Here is a 19808-nt window from a genome sequence, read left to right as displayed (position 1 = left end):
CAGACAAAAATCTTTCCGCAGACATCCCAAGGAACCGCGTTTTGGGAAACAGCTTGAGAAAATCCGTTCACAACATTTTCTTAACATTTCACCCAATAATTACAACTTTCATTAAAAGCTTTCTTCTGCTCGTGTTTTCCTTAAAAGCTGCTATTTTGTTTAAAATCCTGATAAGTTTATTCTAAGATATCAAAATTTCAAGAATGAAAGTATGAAATAAAGGAGGAAGAGGAGAGATAGAAGGAAGGAAGCAAGGAACAACAGAAAGGAAGGAAGAAAAGAAAGAAGAAAAAAAGGAAGGAAAGAAGGAAGAAAGAAAGGAAGGAAAGAAAGAAATTTGCTTTCATAGGTACCCGACGTAATGTACGTAAACAGATTAATAAAAAGGTCATAGAAACAGTATGTTGTGTAATAAATGTCACGAAGTTGTGGCACGAGACAAAGCTGAGTGCTCAATTACATGAGTGAGAAATACGCCTCTTAGCACGTGTGACGCACACCTTTTATTTACATCATGTAAATGACTAATAACCTAAAGAGGATAGACTTTTTAATCATTACATAAACAACAAAAATGACAGTTTGGGTTAACTTGACACGTTCACGACGCGCATGCGGGAAATGTTTGCTCAGTCAATTTCGTCGTCATGTCAATAAAGAATTACGTAAACTTTACATCGCGTCCTCTTTGCCAAATTAGAAGAAGCGTAATTTAGACTTTTATATTCTTGGAGAGTAGGTTCATGGCGTTTTTCAGGTGGGTCGGCTTAGGATGCACGAGCTTAATTGAAGTTCGCGTATAAATATGGCAGGACAAAACTGTTTGTGTTGATAATGTGCAATAAACTAAAAATAAAGGATGGGAAATTAATGCAAAAGCGAGTCTCATAAAATTAGCGAACAAATACCTATTAAGTAGAAACTCACACAGAACAAGGCCGAAAAACCAACACAATAACGAAAGCACCACGGTCAATGATGAGCTCTCGAGCTACGCCATGTCAAGAGAAAAAGAGGAAAAGCGAGGAGAGAACGGGGGCGGAACGAAGACAAGCTAATTCGGGGGTGGCATTTTTCGCACAGGATGAAATGCACATTATGGAGTATGATGCCGGATGATTTGCGGCGTAGACGAGGCATTACAATACATGCATGCAAAGGCCGATAGATACCCAATAACCATATATTGCGACCATATCTGTCTCACGGGGCCGGGCATGCATTACTTCGCGAGACAGACAAATAGCTGCGGTCTACGACATAGCCATCGGTATTCGCCATGATCGAAAATACGACGTCATCAATAGCGCCGACGTTCCCCGCATGGTTCCAGAAGCTTTCCGGGGATACGTACGAAACGTTGAAAACAAGAAAGTCCGTTGGTTCAGTACGATGCGACCGGTCCATGAATAACAAAATCAAATCAGCATATTCCAGCCGCTCGATCGGTTGGTCCTTCTAATGGACACAAAAAAGAAAGCCAAAACGAATTCGATAAATCTGTCGCAAAAAAACATTTCCCAGTTCTTTATGACGTCATGGTGAAATGCCTGTAATGACATTAATGAAATATTGCGAAGGTTGGAACACTATATTTTACAATGCCGCGACGAGAATTCCAACAAGTGATTCGCGTAAGTAGTCGTAACAACTGCTGACACCGATCATAACATTTCTTTTACAAGTGCTCCACACCTTGACTATCTCGTAACACGGCTCGTCAAAAATTCCAAACGTTTCATTACTCCATGTGAAGACTAAATTTTTAGCTTAAAAAGCATTCATCTTATCTTGTTGTAAAGAAAAACGAATACATAACATCTTGTTGTGATTAATGGTGTGTTTAACTGGTTGCATACGTTGACGGATTGAAAGGTTGCATTTTTTGAGAAAAGACAAAACAGTTTTTATTTTATAACTCCTCTAAACAATGTACACTGTCTGAACTGAGTCAGAAATCTCGATTCAACGTATGACATAAACGCGAAATTCCCGGAGCAGCTATTATTGATACATGATTCAATTAAAGTAATAGGCATCTCGACAACCAAGAATTATTATAATTTAACACACCACCTCCTCTGATTAAATTAGAGCCTGTTGTAAACTTAATTAACGTTAAATGAGTAATTTATTGGAGTCAAATGACATCAATCCGCCGAGAAAAAAATTAAGGGATTACATGAGAAGAGAGAAACCACTTCGTCGGTACGTTTCTGAGAGGCGAGAGACAAAATAATGTCAAATTGAAAATTCTGGTCTGCAACGGTTAGGATGCGGCTTCGTAAAAACCGTCGGCAGTTTTTAGTAGTTGAACGTGATGAAAGGGGTTGGATTTAATGAAGCGCGATTTGTCGAGAGTCATCAGCAGCCTTAAGAGCGCTCACCGAATAATTATCGGCAACTTGTTATTTTTTAAATATCAGACAAAAGTGCTTGCTAATGTCTGCGAGAGTACCTTCCCAACCCATTAATTTCGTTAATTACTCAATTTTTACTGGTTTCGTTTCGAATTCTTTCATATATTCAATTTGCATCTTCGAGAAACTTGAAGTAAAATTAATTAAACATCTCCCGGGATAATTAAAAAAAAATCAGTGTGCATAGTTGAAGAATATTTTGTTGTCGACGTGGAAATAATTCCATTTAACAAAAATCAACTCTTCATTTTCCCTTGAAAGCACATCCCGAGTTCCACCCGACAAGCTAAATATTTAATTTTGGTCGTCCACCGGATTTTCTCCTTAAACTCGACCCAAGAGTTAAATTAATTATAATGAATTTTTCATCGTCCCTCGTCGACAACTCCAAGTACATTCTTCAGTTTTCTCCACCCGCCTCGAATGATGAATGACGTTTGTAAAATTTAAGCGCATCCTGTTATCACCAAATTAATTTCAAACGAGTCTGTCATATTGCCGTTGTGGTAACTTGTTAACTAATTATTCGGAGAGTGTCCACTTTGTGGATGAATGCGTCGTGGCTTTTCTTTTTAATGCTACAAAAAAATATTTTTAATATCATACCGTGCGATAAACAATTACTTAGATAAGGGGCGGTTATGACTTTGACAGTGTCAGATTTTTCGTATCTTTGCTAATTCAACTAATAAATTTCAATTTTAACCAAACATGGTTTTTACTTCAGAACCTAACAGATTCATCATTGAATCTTACTTTCGTAATTGTGTTTTTAAGAACGGAGAAGGGATGTACAGCGCTGTTGCCTGTTCGGCCGCGTTTCGGTAAAAATGTTTAAATTTAAATTGAAACAGGTATATGCAACCAAAAATACTTCCAAGCATCCAGAGCATCTGAACGTCTAGATTTGGAAATACGTCCAAAATTTCAAAGGCTTCTTTGATCGAAATATGTAATTGTTGATCGCATGTGCAGGGAATTTTTGCGTTTACACAAATACAAGCTTATAAACGTTGACTAAACCTATTCGTGGCTTTTGTTTGGTAAGTGGTGACGTAAAACATTTTTATTGTACCTATAATGTGGTGGATACTTTCTGGGTTGACAAAGTTTCATTTAAAAAGCTTTTAATTTCTCGGTCGATAATATTGTGATTGATGCCTTGTCGCTTGGAGAAGTTTTCATTAGAGTAATGAAGCAATCATCGTAAAAATCCTCTCTTAAAATCGTTTTTCAATATTTGACTTTTGTGGAATGCCAAAATAACAAAAAGGACGCATTAAAAGTTGTGTTAAAAACGCAATCCACTAGCAGCTAGTTTTGCCATAATTTTCAAAGCTCTGTGTTGAGTTTTTAATGAAAAGTCGAGGTCTTGTAAGTCGAGAAAAAAATTTCAAATTACACAAAAGTGTTCTTAAAGTTGCCAAACATCAATTTGCGCGAAAATTACCGTCCGTAAAAAAAGGGTCGGACATGAACTCATGGCTCAAGCTCTTTTCTCGTCAGTGACGTGGACACATTTTAAAAACCAAATTTATGTTCTGTTAAGGTCTGGCCAGTAAAAAAGTAAGCAAAACAAAGATTTCATCTTTTTCGGCATCATTTGTTTACGTCACTCTCCGAGATAAATGCATAAACCGTATTTCCATAAGCGACCAGTAGAACCGATGACCTATGAACAATGCAGAAAAGGCAGTTAAAATGCTAGAGGTTTTCACGAGTGACCAAATTGCATGTTCCGCAGCTCTGCCCCAATTTCTCTCCAGTTTCTTCCGTACCGCCCTTCCGCATGTCCAATTCAAACCTTATTATCAGGTAAATTAGTGCCGAACAGTTGATCGTGCCGCCGAGGAATGCGCGTTATGATCCCGAATTCCACGTTTTCAGAATCCTTGGGCAAATAATTAAATGGCGACCACCGCAACGCTTCGCTTATGGCGTTGTCCTCGATATTATTTATCCCTCTTCTTAGGAGCTCGCGTACGCAACGTAATGCGAATAAAGAACATCCGCTGGTTGAGGGAGTGAGGGTATCTTGTCGATGTGGGGACTTAGTTCCGTTTCGCTGATTAGAGATCCGGCAGATGCGAGATTAGTCTCTCAATTTTCAAAGCTGAGATTCGTCGTAGGGTGGGAACCGATCACGTCAGCCACTTATGTATCACTCCCTTGGATGTTGGTGTACGTTACTCACACTCGGTTTGAACGTTTGCACAACGTCGAGGAGGCGCGAATCGTTTACGCCGGGTTTGCCCGGATTAATATTGTGTCCCAGGCACTTCATTAACACCAAGATCTTATCGCGGACGATTTGATAATGTGTACACAAGAGGGATCTTTGAAAATCGTACGAGAAAATCAGAAAGGTTGTCACATTAACGCGGTGTGAATTGCCGAGCATGTCATTAATTAACACAGAAAGTATTCGACGCTAACGAACATCTGGTTTTGATATTGGAACAGCGCAGCGTGACCTTCCAGTTCATGCGGTGGACGCAGAAAGCTTACACTATCAGCTTTCGCGAAGCTTCAAGTCTTCTACGGCATCTTAGACACCAAGTGACAAATGGTTTAATAAGTACTTCCTGGCGGTTTGTTTTGTAGCGATGTCAGGGTACACCACGGAAAATTGACAGCTCTTCGGTGGTCCTGTAAATGCAAGCGTTGCGGCTTGCAGACAGCGAGAGCAGGAGAACAAAATGAGCATAACCCCACCTGTCAACACCGAAAGTTATGTGTTGAAAAATAAACTATTATGTCGTGCACGGAGGCATCAGGTGTATGGCGTTATTAGTAAAAAGCTAATTGGCAGCAGACCTTCTACTTTACAAACACGGCAAAATATGTATATATTTCTTTTCCTATTTCGTACAAAACCTCGTTTGCTGTGTGTATGAAGTAATTACTAGAGTCTTCGTTGACAAGCGGAACTTTATCTAGACAAAGTTAGCTACATTTTAACTTTGCAACTATCGTTACGATGAAAAATCGTCCGCAGCAGAAGTTACGCCATTAGCTTTTGGAAGATGCCAATGACGCGCGAAAATGGTCAATTACAGTATTTTCTTCTCGAGTTTAGCGGTGTGGCGTGTTGTATTTACGTTTGCGGAAAATCTTATTTAAAAAACAACAAAGACACCAGAAAACTGTCGAAATTTATGTAGACAGCATTTAAACTTTTTTAATTAAAAAACCGGCTGGCGGAAAAAGTAGAAAGCACAAACAGTAAACTAACCGCCCAAGTTGGCAAGGAATGAACTGGAAAGTATTAGCTGTTGAACTCTATACGACGATCGATTTGTTCAACTTGTTAATTTAGTGTCGGTGGAGCTTCGGCAAAGTGAGTCTTCGAGGTCTCGGCGTGGTTCGGAAAATCGTCGCGGATCAAATTCATAGTTTGGCAAAGGTGCCAAGGTCACGTGCTAGCTGGCGATGAGGCGACAGACTGACGATGATGACGATTCGACCTGTTTTCCAATCAATAGACCGTCGCTATGGTGACGATGTCGCGACGATGCCACGCGGACTATATCTGCTAAGTGGCGCCACCTGCTAGATTGCACGGTTTTAGACGAATTGTGACGTCACATCTGGTAGACTTTGTCGGACGATCCGCACAAAGATTAAACAACAACGCCAAAAAAAATACATCAGACTTTTTTTCTATTCGAAAATTTCTCGTCGTGCCTCGGTGACGACGTCCTGCTTCAACAAGTTTTGTGTAATGGTGGTTGATAAGCTCTGAGTGACACGTAATGTACGTCGGGGATGAACGTCGAAGTTCCGACGCTCCAGCGTCAAAAGCCCGGCAAGTCGCTGATTGGCACGATAACGTCTTGTGGCGCCGAAGACCGATATCATCGACGTCGTCTCTGCTTTGCCTCGCTTACTTTTATGGGATTTTAATGAACACGATCGAGATGGCGGAACGACGTTGGGTTTTACGAGGTCAAAAAATAAGGGAGGATGAAAAAATCGAAATCAATCAGAAATGATGATGCATAGCGTAGGTAAAACCGTCGAAATTCGACAGGGAGACGACGAGACAAACGCGCCGTCGCCAGCTCGCGCTCCCCAAGACAAAAAAAAATCAAAAGACTTCAAGAGATTACACTCATCACACAGTCAACAGGATGATGCATCGACGCGAGACGACATATTTTCACGCCAAAAGTAGCTTCATTGCTGCCACATTACGTTTTAATACACAATTAATACGTAAAAATACTAAAAGTGCACCCTTCATCCCAAGATTACAACTTCTTGAAAATTTGTACTGTTCTAAAATGCGAATCACAGTATTCACAGTAATTAATTCAACCGTATCGCTGCTAAGACATCACGTGCTAAGATTCTAGCATTGTATCCTTGTTTTGTCACTAAATTACAAGGGAGGCAGTAATCTTCTCAGACGTCTGCTAATTTACTATCTAAGCGCCACGTGCAATGCGCCGTACTTATCGAACATTTAATTAAAAGGTTTTTGCCCTCGGGCCTGTGGATCAAGAAGTCACAAAATAGTGACTCAGTTTTAATATGTAAGAGGTTCATTTCACCAAATATGATTATGAAAAGGCTAAAGTAGTCGTCAAGCAAACGGACAGATATTGCTCATTCGAAAATGAATGCTTAAAAGTGAAAAATTCAAAGCGACTGCATAAGAAGTCGACGCGTTTAATAATACTTCGGGAACGTGTGCAGCACTCGGTTGCTTTATCGATCCCCTCTTCCATAACCAGGTTTGCAAAATATAAGATAATCAAAAAAAGCACTTCATTGTCTCGGATGACGCACAAGAAAGGGAGTATCTCGGTTAAAAAAACAACTTATTATTATTATCGCCGACTCCAAAAGAACCTGCCGAAGTCAATCGAACCGGAGCGAATTTCCATTCAACTACTTCAACGCGTCGGATTCGAGCGTCATAATGAGAGGAGTTCGCTCCTTGCGAAATTCTTTTCATTCGTGGTAATTTCGACCGTCAATAATTTAATTTGGGTTACATTCCTGGTCTGCGCCACTTTGAAGTGCGTACAATGTTCTTCCAGGCAACGGTTTTTCGGTTCTTCCATTAGCGGAAGATGTTCGTCTTTGTGAATTTATAATTACGAAAACATTTGCCAATTGACACAATGCGATTATGTTTTATCTCATTTTTGAATCCTTTTATACGATCATCTCAACAAAAATACAAATTCCCTTCAACTTTTATTTTATTCATCAGTTGCTCGAGGGCGATACGCTTTTCTACACAGAAGGTTGTGACGGCACTGTCCAAAACAAATCTAAATTATTTTTTTTTATTCGAAATACCAACGGGTTCGGAACGACGTTTTAGTCAAAAATATTCCCGTTCCTCTGCTAATTGCTCGAAAATTTAATTTAAAATACTTAGTCGGAGGCGCGAGGGAATTTGCCTCACGACGCCATGGCACATCATCAGGTAATATCTCGTGTCTTGTATTTTAGTATTTGTTGCCTTAATGAGAGTCTTGTCGTTAATTGCGTATTCTGCTGGATAATAAACATAATCGTTAGAGCGACAACGAGACTGGCAGTACCGCGCCGGGAGCTACATTGGATTTATCTCTTGTATAACGTCAAAGAAGAACGTCGGAGATATTCGCCCGAATGGAAGGACCTGCATAAAACTGCTGTAATCTGCTTGCAAACAAGCAAGTTATGGTTGTGAAAAAGCAAAATCTATAAATCAAAGCGATCCTGAGTTACACTCGCGCGCACACATGAAACCGTTTTTCCATTGAAATCCAATAAAAACGAATTATATCCTGACATTTTCATAAGTAAATAAGTACGAGTAAAATAGTTATTTACACAATTAGTGGGATAAAAGCAATATTACAGGATTCGAGTGTGAAGATTGCAGATGACGAGGGCGTTAGCCCGAGTTCATCTGTAATCACACGAGTTTCCTGTAATATGCTTTAGCCCACGTGTTATGTACAAAATTTTATCTAAGACCGCCCCGAATTAAAGAAAAAGGTTAATCTTATTTATTTCCGCCAGTCTCATTACACCACTCAGTGGAATAATGACTTACTTATCCCACTGAGTGGGGTAATGAAGCTCACTTATCCCACTGAGTGGAGTAATGAAATGCGTCCGGTAATGAAGTTCCTTATTCCACTCAAATGAGTGGGATAAGTGTCATTTATCCCACGGGATTAGATAAAACTATGAAACTGTGTCGATGTGTAAAAATTGAATGTGGCATCTTTTCAGCATATAAATGATTTCATAATTTACACCAACACGAAATTACACACACGTTTTCATGCGCGCGGTTTCATGAACCACTCTTCATTAACGATATGTTGACTGTTTCCAGGCACCCTTCCGACAGACAAACGATTGTTAATAATTTGTTTCTAAACAGCTGCCGGCTACATTACCACCAATCGAATGGTCAGTGCTTAATTTACGGCGGTGAAGGCATTAAAGTTCGGCTGGCGTATCATAATGTGGCAATTAGATAACTGCCGCCAGTGTATTGTATTGGCAATGGGACAATACATTCGCTGTTGTCAGCTTCCTTCCTAAATACACCTTTCATTTACTTTTAACCGAATTCCCAACAATAAAAATATATAATTAAGTAATTTGATATTTAAGTAAAACGATCCACGAATTTGGTGAAAAAGAAGTGAATTGCTATGCATTCGACGCCTTTATCAGCTATTCCGAACTTGTTCTTTCTGCATCAGTTCTGCAACGCAATTCGACGGCCAATTCAATACGTGGACAAACTTTTTAATCTTTAGTTGCTGCATCGACGTTTCCCCGAGTTACCTAAAAAGAATACAAAAAAACCACTCGGTGAAAATACAGCAGGGTACTTTTTATGAAGCTGCAAAAATTTTGATCAAGTCCGAATAAAACTAATTAACCCGATTTCGGAAATTTTTCGTAGCTCCCTGGAATTTATAAGAACACACTTTTTACCGATCCCTAACTTGTTTCGATAATTAAAACTGAAAGATGTGATCATTATTGAGCGATAATAACCTGCTGTTAGATAATATTGTAGTCATTAACAGTTCAGTGAAATTTTCAGTTAGTTCACTCATGAAAGTTTTGGATGCGACTGTAACGAGACAATGATAACTGTGAATTACTAAAACCAACAAATGTTCATTGCAGGAGAACAGACGACTAATAACGCCGGCTTGATGTAACAAATTATGTCACTGGTAACAAGTAGGGTTTGTGGTTTGTCTGGACTTTGTCAAAATTATTTTCATAAAACTTATATTTTTTGAGTTTTCACATAGAACCGTCGTCTATGTTTCGTTTTGACGTCAAACTTAGTGATCAGTTCAAAAATAACATTTTTCTGAGTCGAGCAATAGCGAAATTTTGGCAATGGTAGTACTAGCTGTAGCAGATTTACACTTTTGATTTTCTGACTTCTTTACGCGTGTAAAGATGATTGCTGACTAATTCTGGATCTTTCAAAGTGCTCGCTAATCCATTATGCAAAGTAAATATTTTGAAGTTTTCCAGATGTTATTTTTATCGTCATGCTTCACGGACCAGAGATTAATGTGAAGTTGATTTGAGAACAGAAAAAAATGTACATTATAGTTGCCACCCTTAAATTTTCCCGGGCTGGTGCAAGCTTCCTGGCGCGCTCCCTTTTTAATTGTCGCGTTTTAATCTGGCTCTAAAATTTAGCGGAATTCGTCGTACAAATTTTGGGTAATACATGTGCATCACTCATACGGCATTATTAGCACGAAAGAGCTGTTTCTCTCTCTCACCGCGCTCATAAATTACACATGATAGATATGCCTCTAAACCGCACGGAATGCGAACGGTATATGTAACTCGGCGAATTCTGGAGTTATAATTGTGTAACGCGACCCATGTTGCCTCTAAAGCCAGATGAAGTGAAACTCAGGGTCGCTGATAAAGTACAGAAACGCGGCTTTGAGAAGATAGCGGGCTTACCCTTGATATTTAGGTGCGTGCATAACTTTCCTTTCTCGGATCCGACAAAATAACTTTCTCCATGGCAGCATCTTTCCCGTAGGTTTTCGAGGAAATATTCCTTGCGATATAAACACGACGCAGTATAGATTCTATTCTTTGCGTGACTGCCGTAAAGTTTTCGATCCGATATCACGATCCCTTAACAAAGGCAACTTATCGATTTCGGCAATAATGTTGAGTGTAATTCCGTAGCTCACGGTGGATTTACAGAATCTATTGTCTATGCGCCACCACCTGAGCAAATAGATATTTTTTCGGAGATCCTACAAACTTTGCATTCAACCGCAATTGGCTTTGTGACCGTCCCGAATAATGTCCGATGTTCGATGGGATGGAAAATGTAAAGGAAATATTGTAATTTCCGGTACGATCTTCTACTTTGCTAAGTCTGCGTTGCGAAACGTCCATTGCTATTTTAAGACGCGACGGTCAGTCGCAGACAACTCCCAACTAGGACCGTCGGAACGCGACATTTTTCCAAAGATGATTGACACGCCAGGTGCCAACTCGAACCTGTTAACGAAATCTGAACACAAGTGTCGCCATTGTGCTCCTCTCTAACCGCATTGCCGGATTGATTTATCAAATACAAAAGTTCTTTATTGGTTCCGTGATTGTGTTTCGACTTTATACGAGAACTTTTGCTGCGACATGTGGCGATGTCGAGACTGTTGGTAATCAAGAGAAGATCGAGCTGGCCAGGTTGAAGTCCGTGAGGCCATTGGGAAACGAATCGACTTTCTCATAACAAGAGATATGAAAAGGGCAACGGGAAGGGTGAAAGAAGAGAAAAGAAAAAAATACGAAGCGAACGAAGTTCAGATGAGTTTGCGGCACATGGCGAAATGTATTAGTTGTACTGAGGCGCGTTTAAAACTTTCGGTCGACATTATATGATCCCATCAAACTACGGATTGAGAGCTATGGGAAATTTAAGTCGAGAAGCACATCACATCATCCGGAGGCTTTCGATTTGCGTTAACGGGAATCCACCAGATCGCCGGGATTTCGCCCCCGATGCGGACCGAACTTTTTGCACTCGACTCCTTTCCATTCAGGTATGAAAATGACCGACTATCCGAAAAGTTACGGAAAATGCATTAACGCAAATGAGATCGAAAACAATCGTTCCACACAACCGTGGATACGTTGAATGTACATTACTTTATTGTCATGGTAAAGCTATTCACTAGTAGTAATTCCACAACAATTGAACCAACAGCTGTCACAATATGGGTGAATTCAGAAGGGATGCACTGAATAATTAATGAGATAGCATGGTTGAATTCGAACTGAAATTAAATTTTCGGATATGCGGAAAAAAATAAAAAAAGGAATGAGAGTGATGGACGTTACCATGATATAAACGGGTTTGTATTCGATATTGCAGTGGGTTCGACCAGAACGGGCTGACATTTGATATGTATCAATACAATTCAAATCCAATATAAATTCCTGCATTGACAGAAGTGGAAATGACCAAGTGCATTTGTGCAGGTAATAAAAGGATTGCCGCGATGGACATATTTCTGCAAAAGTAAAAAGAAATAAATAATCGATACCTCCGTGCAAAACTGACATTTAATCAAGAACAAAATAATCAATTCTGTCGTAAGAAGTTTTTCGAATAGACCAAAGTTTAAATAAAAAGGTGTCGAACTGATTGTCCTCGAAGGAGAAACGGTGAAGTGTATTATAATAACTGGATTATGTTTTCGCCGCGAGCCGCTGTTTGTTTGACGACGTAGTCAGTGAAAAGTGAGCGAAAGACGAAGAGAGAAAAAAGCCCACCCTTTGTGTTTTTCTTTTTGAGGTAATTTTAAATTTATGAAGTTTTTCCCGGCTGATGTGTTTCTACAGGATTTAAGTTTATAAGGGAAAATGTGATTTATAAGTTTGACATCTTTATTATTCCAGATCCAGTTTACAAAGCAGAAACTCGCATACTTTAGAATTCAACGATTGCGTCTCAGGAACTACTTTATTCAATAACACTTCGCAAAGAATAACATGTAGAACCAAGCCGGTTACCTACGCCTGGATAACTTTATACATATAATGTCAGTTGTGTGAATTCGGATTACGTTTAATCGACGACGCTTTTAAAATTTCAACATTTTACTTCTCACCAGAATGCAACCACACCACAAGAGATCGGAAACTTTCTTTCCTGCAGCTAGCGCGACTCACCTGGAAAAGAAAATAAACATTATAAAAATCAATTCAATAAGCACCACATTGGCATCTTTACAGCACCAGATTCAAAATAACAAAATATGTTATTTCAGACAACAAATAAAATGTTTATGAGAAAATAATACGAGCATAAAAAAAGTTAATTCATGACTGTGCATTTGCGACGACGATACACCTCTGGAAGGATTTATCAAAGCGCTAAAACGTAGCGGAGTCGAATGAGAAACGCGAAGTATATAAACGTACGACGAGACGAACGAGCAGGAAAGTTTGTCGTGCAGGAGACATTTCCTGCAACACCTGTAGCAAACCAAACAAGAAAACTTGTATATGTACGAAATGTTTACTTTCCGTCTCATCGCTTCCCAAGTTCATTTTCTCTAATCATTTCCAGAGTTTCGAAACATCATAACTGGAAATGTCTTCCGATGATAATATTTAACGAGACGAATTAGATTAAATGAATCAACAGATCTAGTTTTTGTAGTTAGTTTGATGACATTTTCATTGTTTAATCAACACGCGAAAAGGTTTACTTATGCTGAAATTAAGCGAACAATTAATCACTTCGTACACTCGGAGCGCAAAGAAATTATGAATGGTAAAATGTTGGAGAATATTCGACGAAACCACCCTAGAGAGCAAAACTGCAATATCTCATAACAAAAGCGGCTAAATTAAGGCCGTCTAGTAACCAACAGCAAGAGGGAGTGAATGAAAGCAAAACAGTAGAGTACCGAAGCTCGTCGGAATCGAACCGATTCTAACCACTGAACTAGTAGCGACTTTGCATTTCCAATTCTCTCAACTGAAAACTAGAAGAAAGCGCTACTGTAAAGCTGCATGACGACTGATAAATTACAAAAATTTTTGTGCAAAAAGTCCAGTTCATTTCTTTGTTGTATATTTTTCGTGACAAACCAAAAACCAGTAAATCAGCAGATAAACCTCCGCCTCCCGGTGCGTGGTTTGCTATTTTCAGGTTGCCTATGATATTTCTGGAGTAATTTGACAGGTGTACCTACAGGTAAAATCACAAGAGTCTGAAGAAAGGACGGCTTAACCCGAGTGTCTTTTTCATGACACCGGAGAAAATAAGAGAGCACCGAAGGATGAAATAGAATGACGAATAAAACCCAGATCCGGAAATATGCAGAGGCACGAGCCCTGTACAAGACAATGAAGTGAGAACGTTGTCTACAACAAAATGAGATGTAAATTGACAGTAGATAAAAATAAAAAAGAAGGTAACTGGATGATAGCGAGCGAACGCGTCTACCATAGACCCCGGCTTTCCCATACCGTTTTCCAACACGCACCGGAAAATTTACAGTAATATACGCCATGCAGAATTCCATAAACGAGATAAGAATGTCAAATATTGAAAATATCGAGCGACAAAAGCGGCGAGGGCACGCGAAATTGTCGTGTTCGGCGATAAACAACAAGGCTCACCGGAGTGTGACGAAGAAGAGTCTCTTCGTCCAGATAAAATACAAGATGCCGAGGAAAGATGAATAATAGAAAAGATTGTATTGCAGACGATGAGGGAACGCAGCAATACGGGAACTTGCGGAATAAAATATGGATAGACCGCCCGCACGGCAATTGCGCGCCACCAGGCGACGAACCATAAAATATGCAAGCCAACAAGAAATACACAAAAGCGGCACATGTACCACACTGTACGAAAACAATTCCGGAAAACTAATCAAATATCCCAGGTTGCCGTTGAACCCCTTTAATATTTTATGCCGGAGACTGAACGGAATCGCGCGCGACTGGCGTGCCAATTAAAAATACAAATTCCACAAGCCAAACCGGTATCCTAATAATCAGAGAAGCGAACAAGTTCTGATAGTTCCTGTTGGAGGAGTTGGGGTTGCACGAGTGATATATCGACGGCATTCGGGAATCCCATCTTAAATTTGAGTTCTTTATGGTGAGCATAAAACTTTGGTGGGAGCATTAAGGAGCTTTGCGAGGTTCCGGACGGTGCGCACGATGGCGGACGTGGCGACGGCCGACTCCTAGGCCATTCAATGTGGTGCTACTTGTTTGTAATTATAACGTAGTGGTGTCGTAATTATGGGCATGAACGTGTCGAGATCTCAGGTTATTGCGGTAGATGATTAATCGGGCAATTATACACTTGCCCGGAATCAGTTGCCGCCAGTCGCACGTCTCGACCTCTCGTGGGGACCACTACCACCGGTCCGGATCTCTGCGTAAGCATGGCGGGCGGTGTGCGGTGATTTATTGGCAAAGATTTTCGCGATCCACATTTTCTATTGATCTCTGCTCAAACTTTAATGCTGTTTAAAATGGCTTTTATACGGCACATTATATTGTACTTCGAACCGAGAGATGATAAGACCCCCAACTTCTAATAATAGTTTATGCGAAGCACTTCGGCACGCTCAAAGGGAATGTTTTCTCTTGCTGCTTTAATACTCCTTGGAAGGCGCCCAATGCGATTCTTTACCACACACCCGTTGCCAACCGCCTGTGTATATTGTTCCAAAGTTTATCTAGCGTATAATGGTCGTTTCAGGATTTTCTCGGTTACGTATGGCCAAATTTACCCCACTCGTTTTAGCCTCTCTCACCAGCAGTTGTAAATTAAATTCAGTAAATCTTCCAGGTATCCTCGTACTTAAATCATACTACCACCGGAAGCTTACAACAAATACAGCCCAAGTTTCCCACAAGTATTTGCTACTTCTAAAGACTTCGGTTTCAAGCCACCTTCTATTTTAACAAAATAAAAGGGCACATCTCATCTATTATTTAGAACATGTCACTAACAAATATTCATTGAAAACTTCCAAAATCTGTTCACTTCGATCTCTTGGTTCGCCAACTTCATTCTTGATGTTCTATAATAGTTGTAGTAATCCACAGTATATTACCAGCCACCCTCGTACTGTCACTGTCACTATTTATTAACTTCGCTTTGTTGCCGACCATTTTTCATCTAATTCATTTCCCGGAAGCTTCTGTCTAACATTTATTATATCGTAATTTCTTCTTATCTAAGGGCTCTCATCTGGTCTTCGGATGATCTTAAGTCTGAGCGATAGAAAACTCACAATAAGACAGAGATTAAACATTTTCTCGAAACTTGCAGACTAGGTGGAACGTCTTCAGGTGTCTGAAAATGAATGTTACTGGCTGTTAATTACGAAGTGATTCGATTTGAATTCCTCAAGCTTATCCTTCATTGCCACTGCAAGATTACCAAATTCCGACAGCGAAAGGTATTATCCAATATAATTTAAAGATATTGTCTTTTCGGAAACATTTAATTGTGAGATTCCAAGAAAGACAAACGACGTCGACGACGAATCCGTGTGTAAGAGCAGCCGTTGAGTAGTTAGTTGACGGTGCAGAACACTTAATGAACGTGGACTTAAAATAACTTTAAACCATCGTCAAAAAGCACTACAAAAAAGCACTCATAATTCTGGTGCATTTTTATCGCCAAACGATGGTGGCAAATGGGGAGTTTAAAAGCGATTTTGGGCGGCAAAGATACGACCTGCAACAATGTGTTCCTATCACATAAACAACGCGCCCTCTGATGGCATCACAATCAGACCACGGGCCTTCATTACCATAGATTTGCATCGTCCAATATGGCGGCTGTCGACTCCTGTCGTTCAGCAATTCATGCATGTTTAAATGATGGTCGATTCGTCGCTTCGCCTTCTACCATCCGCTTTATACGTCTGTCATATACCGAGTTTGATAGCAATTTGCTTTCCGCCGAGACGGAGGATGGAAATGACATCGTTGCGACAACGTCGACCTCATGATTCCCAAATTGAACGACACAATGCTCTTTAAATATTTATAAGAAGCACCCTACTCAAAAAAAAAGATCGGTCAACATACAATGCTTAACACAATGTAACAGGGTCTGCCTTTCGCTTATGCAATCCTCTAAATAGCTACGTACAGCGTGTAACATAAAACAGTTCGTTTCATTTTCGATCGGAGCATTTGTAAAAGGAAAAAAACTCATTCATTATTCGTTACAACAAGATGTGCAGCTAAAACGTCAACTGTTTCTAAAAAAACCTGAAACAAAAGCACCGTCTAATTATTATCTTCCACCGCTTCAGTTTCCGGACCTACTGTTCGTGAACGCACAGAATAAGGTGGTTATTAGTCGTCGTTTAATCAACGGAAATTTCGTTACACTTGATGGCAGCTAGTATCGAATTCGCCAGATCCGGTTAGATGACAACCACCCTTCCCGTGTCTTTCAATGAAGCGCATGTTTAATCGTTTTTCCTTTTCATCTGATTTTCATTAAGTAAATAATGCCCCTATCACCATTTATACCCCGCTCATTACCCATCTCCTTAATTAGGTCAACCCATATTATTTAGGGTACTTTAAACACGTTATTCAGTGCACAGACAAAGGTCACTACGAGAGACAACAGCCTTACTACATATCCATAAAACAGGCAGATTTAAATTGTGATAACAACCTCTCACATCCGAAAAAGATTTAAAAAAAATAGCTGAATTTATATGACGTCGATGTGAACATAGTCACGAAATATATCAGAACATCTAAAGTATCTTTGACACATTATGCGCACGTAAAGATAACTTTTTAGTACCAAGTTGTTGAAATTTCACTTGATCATGTTTTCGCAGTTAATTATTGTTTCCTGGAGACTGATAATGCCAAAGTGTCAAGTGAACTAATTCCATTTTATAATACATGCATCGTGCAATAATAATTATCTACAGTTTTACACATTTGTACGTGCATATTATATCGCATGTTCTCTGTATTTGTCGACAAAGCAAGTTAAAAAAACTCTGTATTCCAAATCCTTAAAACTACTCAGTTATTTTTAATTAAACATTCACATTAATTAGTAAAAGCGCATTTTACTAAATTCATAAAGATGTAGAAACTATTAAAAAATATGGCATTTTATTTTTCCTTTGCATATTATGATATAGACTCATAAAGTCCACAAAAAGGTGATTTTATCGAAACGATAAAAAATATACAACCTTTTTTATAAGACCGTATTATCCCACAAAGTTCAACTGACAGGTTAGAAGTAAATATCATATTAAACAAAAAATGAGAAAATGTGTTTACCACATTGAAAGACGGTTAAACTCGGGAAAATTTTCTTTCAATTCGGCGCAGTACAGAACTGTACTAAACAGGTTATTAAGATTAATTACCACAAAAACGTTTCCTTTCCGTTAATGTTTACTTGACTATAAAAGACAGAGACATATGCAAAAATGTCTGTATTGCTATAAATTAATCAATTGAATTTTTATCAACGCATTAAAAATATGCCCACGCTGCAATAAATATTTTCTATTATTCCCCATCACTTACTGGCGGCAAAGCGTAGAAAAGAGCAACACGTTGAAGAAAAGGTAGAAGGTCGGCGTCATTATTATATACACATAATCCAAATCGTATTTACGAGCGCATAAAAAAATTCCAATAATTTTATCGCCCATCTCTTGAATTAATCTAGCGTGGTTATTTCAACCAACAGCGTGGTGAATATGAGGGTGGAAAAACAAATAAAATACAATAACGAGACGAAGCACCAGTATCTGCAACAAACATTGAGGCGATTTACTCCTTGCCATCTTTACATTTAACTCTGATCATTTTCACGTCAATGCTAATTAAATCCTTAATTTTAACGATGAAATAAAACGGGCACACAGTAGATAATAAATTACTAGAAGAAACAAACAAGGACCCAAATATATATTAAATTCTTTACAATAACAATAATCTGCAAATATTACTGACAACAAGTTTAATTTTCCAATTTTTAAATTAATTCTGAGCTGACGATTACATTTTCCATCAGAATGACACACCGACAGATACAATAGATAAGTCGGACCGAATGAAACTAGTCTGACTTCGGACAGACTTTGGAAGCCTTATGAAAGGTGTGAAAAGTGGGTCAGGTCATTCAGTCAATATTTGGGTGTGCTTTTGCAGACACGAAACGGTGGAATATAGTTTGCGTGAAGCAGTGAGTCACGCAAAGTCCACAAGTTAACTGTATTAATCAAAACTTTGTTGAGAAGATGGTAAATCCATCAAGAGCAAGTGCGTTGTTTAGGGATTAATAAGGCTTCGTTCCTTGACTTTATGATTTTGCAGGGTTTCCTTTGCATGTACATGGCTTTCGATGACACGGATAAAAGAAAGCACTCACAACAAACCAAGTTAATCGACAGTCAGGTTTAAAATCTCACTACTTCCTATCGATGATTTTACTTTTTAATTATAGCATGAACACAAACGTTTATCCAAAGATAACAAAATTTGAGTTGGCCAACCTGGTTGAACTAGTCGATAATTGTACATGCACGCAACAGATTTGCTAAGATTACCGCACACAGGTGAATATTAAACACTGTTTTCAAATAATTATTTTTTTTTACTTCACGACTGACCCTGATAATATATCTCAATTATGAATTACTCTAAGAGAAACGTATCAACATGCGTGTTGGCAACTTGATTTTAATTCCGTCAAAAAAAAAACAGATTTCTTTATAACAAGTATTTTATCCGCATATTCCCCAGAAATGTATATGCTCCCCCAGTCGACTACAATTAAACCGAAATGCCGACAAGTGTCATTCGTTTAAAAAGTACAAAGTTTATTCTCGTTGAAGATAGCATGGGAACCGTCACCAATTCGTCAGTTCAGACGCGAAAATTCGTTTCGTTTTTGTTAAATTTAATTTTATAGCCCAAGTTTTAATTGAGTTTCGCATTTTATAACGATACTGGTGTTCGCAAGTTTGTTCTAGATTTAAGTCGGTTTATTTTTATCTAAACCTTGATGAAGAGGAGAAAAAGTAACGGTTGATTCTTTTTCGTACCGGTGCCTGTTATAATTGTTATTATTGAAACCATGTGGTCAACGTCAGAAGCTTCCATCAAAATTTTCACCGGGGTATTTCAGTTAGGCAGTTAGTCATCGATCTCATTTCCACGGAAAAAAACTTCAAAGGCAGGTGCTAGTGAAGACCGGGTGCGATGTTTTCAAAATTTAACGAAACGGAATGTATTTTTGTCATATCTTTGTTGGTTGTATGCCAAGAAGTAATTTAAACATTGTACGATGCTATTACATGTTTCAACGGAGCA

General features: G+C 39.0%; 1 protein-coding gene across 25 annotated transcripts in view; it reads right to left on the bottom strand.

Annotated features, from left to right (window-relative positions):
* Positions 1-19808, bottom strand: part of mbl (muscleblind) — a 157115-nt gene that overhangs the window by 31067 nt on the left and 106240 nt on the right. The window contains exon 3 of one of the 25 annotated variants that reach the window (XM_069048175.1): positions 12339-12623. The exons of the other annotated variants lie outside the window; for them this stretch is intronic. Within the exon in view, the coding sequence (XP_068904276.1) occupies positions 12552-12623 (72 nt within the window). The 3' untranslated portion in view covers positions 12339-12551. Of the gene's footprint in view, positions 1-12338; positions 12624-19808 lie in introns of those variants that run through there. 25 annotated transcript variants of the gene reach the window in all.

The sequence above is a fragment of the Tenebrio molitor genome, chromosome 5, assembly GCF_963966145.1.
Source record: "Tenebrio molitor chromosome 5, icTenMoli1.1, whole genome shotgun sequence".
Lineage (NCBI taxonomy): Eukaryota > Metazoa > Arthropoda > Insecta > Coleoptera > Tenebrionidae > Tenebrio > Tenebrio molitor.
Note: the sequence above shows the minus strand (reverse complement) of the source record. Positions and strands in the feature narration are given on the sequence as shown.